At 41.3% G+C, this 13,571-nt stretch overlaps 1 protein-coding gene across 11 annotated transcripts in view; it reads left to right on the forward strand.

The window, feature by feature from the left end:
- Positions 1–13,571, forward strand: part of Wdhd1 (WD repeat and HMG-box DNA binding protein 1) — a 47,260-nt gene that overhangs the window by 18,413 nt on the left and 15,276 nt on the right. For all 11 annotated transcript variants that reach the window (XR_002396524.2, XR_002396527.2, XR_002396526.2 and 8 more), the window contains 5 exons: positions 2,374–2,555; positions 4,624–4,808; positions 7,509–7,750; positions 9,248–9,385; positions 10,847–11,003. Coding sequence is in view for 7 of the 11 variants with exons in the window: in XM_004835496.3 (XP_004835553.2) it covers positions 2,374–2,555; positions 4,624–4,808; positions 7,509–7,750; positions 9,248–9,385; positions 10,847–11,003 (904 nt within the window). In the remaining 4 variants the exon portion in view is untranslated. The remainder of the gene's footprint in view (positions 1–2,373; positions 2,556–4,623; positions 4,809–7,508; positions 7,751–9,247; positions 9,386–10,846; positions 11,004–13,571) is intronic.

The following is a 13,571-nucleotide window of genomic DNA, read 5'->3' on the forward strand; positions in this document are numbered from 1 at the left end:
AATTCAGTAAAATCAACAGAAGAGAAACTGAAATCATTGAAATCAAAAACTACTTCCTTGAAAAGATCAATGAAGTGAATAAATCTCTATCATGACCGGTAAAGAAAAAAAAGGCAAACTGTTAATATCGATTGTGTAGATGTGGGCTGTCCGATACGGCTTCCACGTTTGGCAGGGAACATTTTGATGACATTAGCTCAAATTGAAATGTGTTTTAAGTGTAAAACGCAATCAAATAAGATTTTGAAGATAGCGTGAAAAAAAGATGTAAACCATCACAGTCAATTTTTTATATTGAGTACATGTTGGAAAGATTAACACTATAAATGCAGTATATTATTTTTAACTTTTTAAATGTGACTACTAGAAAGTTTATGTTACTCATCTTCCTGGGAGTCAGCACACCACAGATACCAAAAGGATAAGAAGAAAATAGGAACAACTTTGTGCCCGTAAATTCAACAATGTAGATGAAATGGGCAAACTTTTTCAAAGATCCAAGTTGCTAGGCTAATTCCAAAAGAAGGATATAGCCTGAATAATGTATCTATTAAGGAAATTGAGATTATAATTTGAAACCTTCAAATAAAGTACCTGTTGTAACAACTTACATGCAAAAATAACACATTTGGGCCCGGGATTTAGCTCAGTGGTTCCACTGCCTGCCTTGCAAGTGCAAGGTCCCTAGTTCGATCCCAGTACCCAAAATAAATCCAAACAAATAAAAAAAGTAACACATTTGACCATTAGCAAATAAAATGTCAGTGCACAGTGGTGAATCATCCTCCATTTAAATCACATACTATTTCTAGAACAGTCTTCAAATGCTTTAATTACAGGCGCCCTTTACTCTCAAAGGGCCTCCAAAGAACATTTGTTTATATGGAGAAGTAACATCTAATTTTTATTTACTATGTTAGAAATTAAAATGGAGAAATTTTAAAAATATTTAAAAATTATAGTAGAAACTCACATGTAAACCTGAGTGGTTTTTAGTGGTGGTAGTGGTGGTGGTTGTTTGTACTGGGACTCAAACTCAGGACCTTGTGCTTTCCAGGCAGGCACGGTGCCACTGAGCTACATCCCTGGCCCAACCTGAGTGTTTTTTAACAGAAAACAAAAAGTAGCCAGAAGAGCAGCATTGCAGTCTTTGTAATGTCTGCCACAGCACACCAGGATTGTCTCATTTTCTCAATTAAATCTGTTGCCATATATCAGCTTTGCTTGAAGTATGCGAAGAAAATTCCAAATGTGGAATTTGTGAAGGGAGAAGTATTTAAATAACCTGCTCAAAGAGTTATGGAAATTCTTTGATACTTCACCAAAACTTGGCAAAAGGTTGTCTCTCCCTCCCTCCCTTCTTTCCTTTCCCTCATGTTTTCCCTTCCCTTTTTCTTTCCTTACCTTTCCCACTTCCACTTCACTTCAGTTCTCCTCTTCTCTCCTTTCCCTTCTCCCCTCCTGTCTCTCTGTCTCTTGCACATGCTAGACAAATCCCCTACTACTGAGCCACAACCTCAGCCCTTTTTATTTTGAGACAGGGTGTTGCTGAGTCACCCAGGCTGCCTCATACTTGCAGTCTTCCTACCTCAGCCTTCTGGTAGCTGGTAGTATAGGCATGTGCCACCATGCCTGGTTGGTGGCAGTTTCTTAAAGATTACTGTACTTGTATTGTGGAATCTGAGACCTCAGTGAACTTTTAAAACTCTCTTACATTGAAATCCATTGGTCTGATTTGAACTCAGAATGGATTTTATTTCTTCTTACTTGACTTTTACCATGCATTGGCAATTTGGAGAGTAATGGTTTCCTGAGGGTTACAGCCGTCCTCTCGTTCATGCATTTCATTATCCCATAGAAGTTATGTTTGTTAGTATCGTCGCTAACCTCCCCAAACTTTTAAACGTTCAAATGTTGTCAGGCTCATGAGAGGAAATACAAGTTTTCCAATATTCTCATTTTTGTTTGAAAGCTCAAATTTTATCACTGGCAACAAATTCTCTCAGTTATCAAGTGACAGGCTCACTTCATTCACGCAAGTCTGCACGACCAAGTCGGCTGGCATTCAGTGAGAAAGTCAGGTCATTTGGCTCACAGTACAAGCACCTGGGAGGGCAGGCACCTCTCACAGACGACCGTTGTCTTACACACTTCTCACTTTCATTTTGCAGGGTCAGTACTGACTAGAATTAGCATTCAGAGAGCAGGGACTGCTGATTCAGGCTGGTGCTGCCTCTCAGTCCACACCAGCAGCGCAGCGCAGCCGTCACTCCTGTCCCTGGGACAGTGCAGGGCTTGTCAGAGTCCACTGTCACTTTTATTGCCCAGCTCACTGGGATTAGAGTTCTCTTACAGCTCTTCTTCACATTGCAGACATTACAATGCTGAAGTCTGGTCTGCTCAAAGAGGAGGAGGAGGAGGGGTGGGCAGGGAGCATGCACCACCTCCCGCCGGTGCCGACCCAGAGCCTGCTGTACGAGGGGCCCAGGCCCACACCGAGGCAGAAGCCGTTCCAGCCGGGGTCCACGCCCTCGCAGCTCACCCACAGGTTCATGGTGCGTCTGGGGTCTGCACCCCACTGTTCACGTAGTGTGCTGGCATCTCTTCTCACTCTGGTTTATTTCATTGGATAAAAAGTTTTTTAAAACCCTGATTAAGTGGGTTACACCACTTGGTTTATAATTTTATGGTTGGTTTAACTCAGTTTTAATCTTATTTCAACATTATTATTGTAAATCAATTAAATAAAATTCTGCTAGGCATAATGACATAATGAGCCTAAATAAATATGACTGTCTTACAGCTGTACTTCCAAACCTTACTTCTCACAGTAGATATTATTTTTTGGTACCAGGGATCGAACTCCGGACTTTGCACTTGCTAGGCAGGCGGCGACACCACTGAGCTAAATCCCTGGCCCTGTAGATTTATTTTTAAATACAAGATTACACGGATTCCAGAATACTAGTTAAAAGATGTTTTTTAGCAGGCAACTCCATGTATAATGTCTGAGAAGGAGAAAGATAAGTACTATGGGTGGGAAAAAATTGCCCTCCAGCTCACTTCCTTGGAATGTAAGTTCCGCAAGAGCAGAGTTTTCTGAGTTTTATTTTTGTGCATGTGGTGCTGAGGATCACACTCAGGGCCTCATGCATTTTAGGCAGGTGCTATACCACTGAGCTGTCTCTCCAGGCCTTTATTGTTGGGTGTTTTTTTGAGGGGTGGACCAGGGATCGAACTCGCGTCCTTGTGCTTCTGCAGCAGGTGGAGAAACCACTGAGCTAAATCCCCGGGCCTGTTGTTGGTTTTTATTTGGTGGAGTTTTTTTGTTGTTGTTTTTGTTTTTTCTGGTACCAGGCATTGAACCTGGGTCCTTGCGCTTGCACAGCAGGTGGTGAAACCACTGAGCTAAATCCCCGGCCCATTTATTTGGTGTTTTAAACTGCTGTTTTAGCATTTAGAACACGATATGGCATTAAAGGCATTAAATATGTATTTCTTGAATCAATGATTAGTTATTGTCCTCAGATTTGAGAATTTAAACTTTTAAGATTTCTATTTGTTGGTATTTGAGGTTTTCTGTTCTAAGGATTTGCTTGTTGTTTTTTTAAAATACAGTCCTCACATATATACTAAAGTTGTGTGTAATATTAATAAAACTGTTGCCATAAGTAACCATCCAGTGATATATATTTTATTAGTAATCATCACTAATTTTATTAGTAAATTTTATTAATATGTTAGTATGCATTAATTTTATTAATATATATATATTTTTTTGGTACTGGGGATCGAACTCTGGTCCTTGCCCTTGCGAGGCAGGTGGCGGAACCACTGAGCTAAATCCCTGGCCCTATTAATATATCTTATGGTTAACATTACTACATAACTACATAAAATGTCAACAATAATTTTCTAGAAACTCTAGGATCTAGTGTGAACCTGTCATGTACATCAGTGGAAGACAGTTTATAAAAATGGTATCAATTTGTGTTGCTTTAAAATATGTGTGTTGGGGGCCGGGGATTTAGCTCAGTGTTTCTGGCACCTGCCTGGCAAGTGCAAGGTCCCAAGTTTGATCCCTGGTACCAAAAAAAAAATGTGTATTGGAGCAATTCACTTGAATTCTTCCTACTTGTCCAGAGTAGCTTTCTATCATCTCTTTTTCTCCTTCATCTTCAAATACATTGTCTTCCTAAAAGAAAAATACATTGTCTTCCTTAAAAAAAAAATTGTATGTATGTATGTATCCTATAATGTAAACTAGTTAGCTGGAATAGAAAAGTATCTGATGTCATTTGTATCTCTGGAATGTTTCTTTTGAGAAATGTAATGGTTTGGTTTTTCAGAAGTCACTTATAAAGTACTTTTTTAATGACAGTCATATAATTTATTTTTAAATATTAAACACTTCAGTTGCTAATAAATAAGCACATATGTACCTTAGGTCTGATATTACTCCTGCTATCCAAAAATATTTAGTTACATGAGATACAGTAACTTGCCTAACTTAAACCTTGATGGAGTTTGATTTACAGTCTTGTTAATTTGTACAACAGTAGCCCACTAATTTTAGGAGCTTCCGTTTTTCTCAGACTTGTGTTTCATCTTCCATATTTGTAGGTGTGGAACTCTGTTGGAATTATTCGCTGCTATAACGATGAGCAAGACAATGCCATAGATGTGGAGTTCCACGACACCTCCGTGCACCATGCGACACACCTGTCGAACACCTTGAATTACACAGTGGCAGATCTTTCCCACGAAGCTATTTTGTTGGCATGCGAGAGCACTGATGACCTAGCAAGGTAGACTCAGGGTTGTTAGAATTGGAAAAAAAAAAAAAAGAATTGGACACTGTTGAACTGCTGGATAGAATTGTTGGGTTAACAACAAAAGTTAAAAGTATAGTGATGGGTTTTTTGTAGTGTGAAATTGCAGAAAAAGGCATTTGGTACGAGGAACGGCACATCTATATCACAGAACATGCTCTTGCTCTGATTGTCCCTCATTACCTGCTCTGAACTACAAACCAAAATGACATGGTGCAACTAACTTATAATGCACAGGAGATGGGATTATTTTTTACATTGTTAGTATACAAAATTTCTAGAAGGTGAAAGTTCCTTTCGAGATTCTGCTCTCAGATATAACCACGATTAACACTTTGATGTGTATCTTTCTAGATACCTTTCTGTATGAAGTTTTCTTTTCTTTTTTTTTTTTAATTTTTTATTTTGGGTTGAGACATGGTCTCACTAAGTAGTCCAGGCTGGCCTCGAACTCATGGTAATCCTCCTGCCTCAGTCTCCCGAGTGCTGGGACTGTGTGTACCATCACGTCCTGTGAAGTTCTCTTTTTATTTTTATTCTTTTGATTTTTTTTTTGAGACAGGGTCTTTCTATTCATTGCAGCCTGGCCTTGAACTCACTGTGGAACTCAAGCTGGCCTTGTACTTGCTGCAATCCTCCTGCCTCAGCCTCCTGAGTGCTGAGATTACAGACGTGTGCCACCACACCTGGCTCTGAAGTTTTCTTTTTAAAATTTACTATGTTGAGGCATAATTTATATACAATAAAATTACATGCTATATCTAGTCTGATATGTAGACAAATGTGTACATACCCATGTAATCACTACTGCCATCAAGCTAATAATTTTTAAAAATCTCTCCAAAATGTTCTCTCATATCCCTTTACAGTTAATTCAGTCCCAACCTTGGACAATTGTTGATCTGGTTTTTTGTCATAGGTTAGATTTGAAACCTCTCTTTCAAGAACTTAAGGCCTTGGGCCAAGGATTTAGCTCAGTGATGCCTTCGCCTGCCTCACAAGCGCAAGGCCCCAAGTTCGATCTCTGGTACCAAAAAAATAAAAAGAAGCTAAGTCCTCACATATGCAAGGCAAGCACTCTACCACTGAGTTTCATCCTCAGCACAAAAAGAAATTTTTATTTTCTTTGGAGACAGAGTCTCACTGTATAACCCAGGGTGGTCGCGAACTTGTGATCCTTCGGTCTCACCCTTCCAGTGTCCTGGGATTACAAGTGTGTGCCACCATGTCCAACCCCAAAAAGAAATTTTAGAAAAGAAGACCTCAGCAACAGCAGTTTGTTCTTACTTAATATATTTTGGGCTTCTTTACATGCTTTAGTAGGTAGTTAGGTAAATTGGTAAGTTGATGTATAGATAAAAATCATGATGGGAAAGCCTTGCATGTAGAATATATGTAGTTTTTTTCAAAGAAAAGAAAATCTTCTCTTTTTATAGCCCAATTACCCTCTCTTGATCTTTTTCCTTGATGACCGTGATTACTTTTAATGTCCCCTTCATGATTTGAAATCACAATCCTTCTGATGACATATATTTGCTCCGTGCTGCTCAGAGTGTGGTCTACAAACTAGAGTTGTGAGTGGCCTGGGAACTTGTTGGAAATGCAGACTCTCAGGCCTCGCCTCAACTTCCAAACCACAGTCTGAAGTTTAGCAGGCTCCTGAGTGGCTGAGTGCACCTTCAAGTCTGAGAAACACCGTATGGGTCGTTTTAATATGTGCGCCGGTTTCCTAAATTGTACATTTACCATCTCAATACTTCATTCATCATTGAATTGACTCAGTTTATTAAAATAAACTGGGGTTGCCAGGGATTTAGCTCAGTCGTTTCGCCGCCTGCTGCACAAGCACAAGGACCTGAGTTCGATCCCTGGTACAAAAACAAAACAAAACAAAACAAACAAACAAAAATAAAATCAAATAAACTGGGGTCAAGGCTGGGGATTTAGCTCAGTGGTTCCGTCGCCTGCCTTGAAAGCACAAGGTCCCAAGTTTGATCCCTGGTACAAAAAAAAAAAAAAAAAATCATAGTTGTGGTTTTGTGTGCATTTACAGTGTAGAATCACACTTAACAGGTTTTTTTTTGAAACATGAACCTGTTTTATTTTTTCCAAATACAGATACAGAAGTTTGTGTGTTTTGCAAATATTGCTTCAAAGCAACATTTCTTTTCTAATAGTGCATAAACATAGATGTGTATCCACAATGCATTGTTGGCTCATCAAGGATCCACCTTGCATACTTATCACTTAAGCAAAATGATTAGTCAAACCAAAACTTTTTGTCAAGGCAATTTTTATAGATGGATAGTTTTTCTCAGACAAAAAACTTAGGTAGTGCACATATTTCTAAATGTGATAGCAATGTTTGCAAATAGCAGTTTCCAGTGCTCCAACGTGGGGTTCATTCATTTTGACCCAGAAAACACTTAACAATTTTTAGCCTCCCCTTTTTCGCTTAATATTCTGTTGTGAGCCTTTTCCTTTATCATTCTGTATCCTTCAAAAATGTGGCTTACTGGTTTTAATAGATTCACTTTAAGGATATTTTATAAATATCCTTCTTAAAGCAATTGAACGAGTGGTACATGATAGGGAAACACTGGCCTTATTATAGGCAGCTTCCACAGACTCAAAAACACCACGTGTAAGAGTTGGATTGTCTGTCTTCACTCGTAGCAAGCTTCACTGCCTGCACTTCAGTTCTTGGGACTCCAGCAAGGAGTGGATGGTGGACATGCCGCAGAAGGAGGATGTCGAAGCCATCTGCCTCGGTCAGGGCTGGGCCGCCGCTGCCACCAGCGCCCTGCTCCTGCGATTGTTCACCATTGGGGGTGTGCAGAATGAGGTCTTCAGTCTGCCAGGGCCCGTGGTGTCACTGGCAGGACACGGAGAGCAGCTTTTCATTGTTTATCACAGAGGTAGGGTTTTTTTTTCTCAGTCTTTTATAGTTTGCCATGACATGAAGTACAATGGAAATTACCAGATTTTTTTTTTTTTTTTTTTTTTTTTTTTTTGGTACCGGGGATCGAACTCGGGACCTTGCACTTGCAAGGCAGGGGGTGGCACCACTGAGCTAAATCCCCAGCCCTGCAGTGCCACTTTGTATATATCTGCAAGTGTGACAGAAGAAAAGTCTCAGGGACAATGTTTACTCTTTATTATTATTAAGTTTATTGGTACCTTTTAGGTATACAGTACAGTTACATTCATCATTGGAAATTTGTACCTCTACATGATATATCTTGGTTCTTATTTTTTCCCCATTCCCCTGCAGTGTTTACTGTTTAATTTCATTTTTCTTTAAATTGATGTTGTGACTCATAGACCCAAACATGCAAGTTGGAGAAGCTGCTCTGGGCGGTTCATCCAAAACCACGGCCTTGGGTACATCCCTGTGTCCCCGACTTCCCAATCCATGACCTCAGCAACTCCCTTTCTTGTCCCCAGACTCACACAGCCAGCAGCTCACTTGACATGTTTAGGTAGAGTCTGAACAGGCCTCTCAAACTGAAACACATTCTATACCTGTCTCTTCCTTTCCTCCATCCACAGCCTGGCCCAGTTTTCGTGGCATTATTCAGACCATGCTAGCATCCTGGTTCATCTTTCATCTCTGGTTCTTGCCTTTCACAGTGTATTCTTCACAAAGCAGCCAGTGGTCTTTTCAAAACACAAACCATGTCTTCGCAGTCTTCTGCTCAGCTCTGCCCCAGTTGAGTGGAATAACAGTCAAACTCAGCACAGCTGGCGAGACAATTACCACCCCATATGATCTGATCTCAGTCAAGCTCTCTGCCTTGTCCTGCTGCCTTGTCTCATTCCCATCTCCTGGCCCTGCCGTACACTTCGCCTTCTTTGGGCACTCACCTCGTCCCTGTCTGCCAACCTTTCCTTAAGCTTTCCCTTTGCCTACTGTGGTCTTCCCCTAATATTTGCTTTGCTGGCCCCAACGTGCAATTCCTATCTCAGTTCGAATTTTATTTTCTCCAAATGACTCCAGTCTAAAATAACCATTCAATTTGGCACTCTGCATCACATTATTAATTTAACTCTTTGGTAGCTTTTTTTTTTTTTCTGTTTTTTGATTTGTCTGTCTTGTGCCTGTCCATGGATGTCCTGCAGACAATGACCACTTATCCCTGTGGCCCCTTTGCCTAACACAGTGCCCGTACCTAGGAAGTTCTCTGTAAGTATTTCCCGCGTGAAGGAGTGACCTCTTAGGACCAGTCTGTAGGAACAGTCCGTGTAACTATCGTTCTGCTTCTGATCCCAGTGCGGTGCCTCGTCTGGCTTAGCCTTAGAAACAGTGCCAGTTCGCTTAAGAATTTATCACACAGTCTGCTCCGAAAATAATGTGGATGGCAGTATTGCTGAATAATGTTTGACGCCGGACTTACATTTCCACTTTCTGATAGGTACAGGATTTGATGGAGACCAGTGTCTTGGAGTTCAGCTGTTGGAGCTGGGGAAAAAGAAGAGGCAGATTTTGCGTGGTGATCCTCTTCCCCTCACGAGGAGATCCTACCTCACGTGGCTTGGGTTTTCAGCTGAAGGCAAGACTGATTTGTTTCTTTAAAGATACCTTTCAAGAGGAAAATGACTTCATTGTTTTACTTATACTTTCTTTAATGATAAATTGCCTATATTTTACATTTATATTTCTGTATTTTAATGTCGGCCAGACTGGAAAGTACAGTTGTTAGGCAAAGTAGCCATTGTTTCATGTACAAGATCTCTTAAGCATTTTGATTGGAAAACTTCCAAAAAGGGGAGCTTTATTTTTCTTATATACATTTATTGGATAGATAGCAAAGAGGAGATGTAAATTGATGGTAAAGTTGTGTCTTTTCCAGCGGATTTTGCTTCAAGATTAGGAATTTTTCAAAGCTGCACTGTCTACTGCAGTTAACTCCTAGCCACATGTAGCTACTGAGCACTTGAAATGTGGCTAGTGAATTAAGATGTGAGTATAAAATACTCTGCATTTCAAAGACTTAATGTGAGAAAAGGAATAGTAACTCAATTCTTTTTACACTGACTGCATGTTAAATGGTAATGTTTTGGATATCCTGGATTAAATACATTATATGATAAAAGTTAACTTTTGTTTTTTCTTTGTTAAAGTAGCCCTGTGGATGAAAAATTACATCAGTGGCTCATGCAGTGTTTCTGTTGGCCAGTGTGAGGCCCGTTTATGGTGACTCATGACATGCTTTGAAGGACAGAGAGGAAGACCTTGCCTTAGAGCACCATTAGCCCTCTCTCGAGGGCATCAGTGTTTTCTGCTACTAGGGATTTATGCCCCTCATTTGTATCACTGGAAAACCTGTTTGTCTTGAAAAGTATCGGCCACTTCTGGATTGATTTCCTGTTGGGACATGATCGCTTATGCTTGACTAATGATAACTCCTGTTTATATAGCTTTTCTTTCCCCATGAACCAGTCTGACGCAGTCCCCGGGAAACCGATGTTTGCAGAGTAGGAAGGGTGATTAGACAGCTTGCCATGTGCATTGCAGAGTAAGTGGGGCACAGTGGTACCTATGCGTTCCCTGACAGCTGCTCACCTAGGAGTTGAGGGCAGAAAAGTGTCAAGGTCATCAAAGAAAAGAGGGAGAAAACAGAGTAACAAAGACATTTTTCTTTATAGCACCATGTTGTAGCAGTTTCTGGTGTTTTATCAAGTCTCTTAAGAGGAGCCTTCACATATATTTTGTTTGTTGAAATTGGCTCAAAAATAGTTATACTTCAGCAAGTGGCACAGTGTTCGTTGAAACTGTGTTTTTTTCTGTATTTGGCAAATTTTAGTCATATGCTATGCAGTTTTCTTGCGTTAGTGCTTACTCTGCAGTTAATAAAGTTTTACAGAGAGCAGTCTTGGATTATTTGCCTTTTCTATCACCCCTTTTTTTTTTTGTTTTTGCTTTTGAAGTGAACATCAAGCCCTGGGTGTGTAATTTTGAGGTAGGGGCTGTGTCTCCAAGTGATTTCTTCTTCGTTGTTGTTGTTGTCCAGGTACGCCCTGCTATGTGGATTCTGAAGGCTGTGTTCGGATGCTTAACCGAGGGCTGGGGAACACGTGGACGCCCGTGTGTGACACCAGGGAGCACTGCAAGGGGAAGTCCGACCACTACTGGGTGGTGGGGATCCACGAAAACCCCCAGCAGCTTAGGTGGGCGGCTGCAAATTGGGTGAAGTGGGCCTTGTCTTAGAAGGTACTTTGAATTTCCTCGGAGGAGGCTGAGTGAGCCGAAGTGAGGAACTTGCTTTCCATAGTCACTAAACGAGGAATGTTTGCATTCGCTTTGAAGTTTTCAACCACCTGCTTTACTTGAAACTTAGTGAACAAAATATAAATTACGTTTTTTGGAGATAGGTTCTTGCTGTGTAGTCCAGGCTATGGAGCTCAGACTGAGCTTCAATTTGTGGCACTCCTCCTGCCTCAGCCTCCTGAATGCTGGGATTACAAGTGTGCCCCAGTACCCCTGGCAGATATATTCTTTGTTTTTTATTTTGTTTTTTGGTACTGGGGATCAAACTTGGGACCTTGCACTTGCGAGGCAGGTGGCAGAACCACTGAACTAAATCCCCAGCCCTGGCAGATTTATTCTTAATAGCTCAAAAGTGGAAACAGTGCAAATGTTCATCAACTGATGAATGGAGGCAGGAGGATCACCAGGAGTTCAAGGCCAGCCTGAACTAACTGAACTACATAAGGAGACCCAGTCTCAAAAAACAAAAAGACATAATAACTATAGCTGGTAACATTTAACTGTTAAAGTCAACGTGGGTAAAGAAATAATGGATTCTGAACAGCATTTAGATGTGGAAGGATTATATAAATGATCTAGCCCAGTGATAAATACAAAAGCCTATTTAAATATTTCACAACTTCCGAATGATAGTAGTTCTACATTTAATGTCATGTTCATAATAACAGTAGCTTTTACAGACCTAAAGTTGTATTTTAATACAAGTTTGTATTTATAAATCACATTATCGCCATACATGATGAAATTCTCAGTATGTAAAGTGGAAATATCTGGTGTCCAGCCTGTGAGCCGCTCATGGTAGTTCAGCAAATTCCTGGCCCTGAGCAGTTGCTCAGCAGCCCCACAGGGGCAAAGGAGTGGTGACCACTCTCCCTTTGGGTCCATCCTGAGCCCGCTGCACATCAGCCTTTGTCCTCACTTCCTCCGTATCACAAAGAGGTTCAAAAAGGGGGAATAGCTTGTCTGAAATCACACAGCTCGATTGAGGCCCCAAACCTGCATTTTCTGTATTAAAAAGAATATGGGAGTGGAGTTCACAAGTTCATTGAAGGAATAAAGGTATCTTCCTGCAGGAACAGTCTGTCGCAAGAGAAGGAAGCCTTATGCAGACAAACACTGAGCAGTGCTAGAAGTTGGTTCATGAGAGCCTGCTTATTTGTGTCTGCCGAGATAAGCTGGTTGATCTCAGGATGTTTGCCTTTTTTTCTGGCTTTATTCTGGAAAATAAACCTGAGTAGTTTTCAGAGATTGGAAATCACACTGCTCAGTGCAGCCTGCTGCACTTTCTGTACCAGCTTTGCTCGTGTCTTGAGGCCTGCAGAGAGGACTGATTTTTCCCTCCTACACAGGAAAGGCCAGGGAGGCAACTCCTGCAGCCCCATCCGTGGCCTCAGCTGTGTGTATGCGACTCACCTGTCTTTGCTAGCGAGGTGTCCATCCTGTGCTTGTTTAATTTGTGCTGCTTCTGTTTGCTCTTGGTGATGGTGGTCAGGGCAGCAGCCAGCTACTCCTGTGGAGAGGCTGGCCAGCCTGGTGGCACCACACTGCCTACAGCAGTGACCAGGCTGACCGGCTCACTGTGTGGCCAGCTCTGCTGCTTAGACCCCTGGGCCGCTTTTCCTCCCCAAAACCAAAACGTGCCCATCCATCCGAATCCCCGTGAAGAGGAAGCGAGTTACTGTAAATGTAGGATGTGCGTGAGGCAGAACTTAGCACTTGGCGTTAATTGAACATTAGCTGTTATGAGAATTGTGGGTTTTTTACTGTCCTTAAAGTGCTTAACCTTGCATTTCAAGTTTCTTTGGTCTTTTAAAATATTTTTTCTAACCCAGTTGAGCAGTAATAATCCCTTTATTTTGTTCAGGGATCTTTTACAAGGAAAGAGGTTACATTTTGTTAAAATATTTTTTACAGAGCTGGGCGTGGTAGCACATCCCTGTAATCCTAGCACTCGGGAGGCTGAGCCAGGAGGAACGCCATGAGTTCAAGGCCAGCCTGAGCTACATAGTGAGTTCAGCCTGAACTACAAAGCAAGACCCTGTCTCAAAATATATATATATGTATATATATGTTTATATTTTAGAAATTCATTCATTAAGGCAAAATACCTTTTTTTTGTTTTTTTTTTTGGTACCGGGGATCGAACTTGGGTCCTTGCGCTTGCGCAGCAGGCAGCGAAACCACTGAGCTAAATACCCGGCCCCCCCCTTTTTTTTTTCTTTCTGTACCAGGGATCGAACTCAGGACCTTGCCCTTGTGAGGCAGACACAGTGCTACTGAGCTAAATCCCCAGCCCAAAAATTCCTCCCTTCCTCCCTTCCTTTCTTCCTTCCCTCCTTTTTGGTACCAGGGATCGAACTTGGGACCTTGTGCTTGCGAGGCAGGCACGGGAACCACCGAGTTAAATCCGCGGCCTACCTTTCTTTAATTATGAATTTAAGAACCTATTTGTAGAGGTATCATCCCTA

The sequence above is a fragment of the Heterocephalus glaber genome, unplaced genomic scaffold, assembly GCF_053883595.1.
Source record: "Heterocephalus glaber isolate CG9 unplaced genomic scaffold, H.glaber_assembly_v1.0 deba00000122, whole genome shotgun sequence".
NCBI lineage: Eukaryota > Metazoa > Chordata > Mammalia > Rodentia > Bathyergidae > Heterocephalus > Heterocephalus glaber.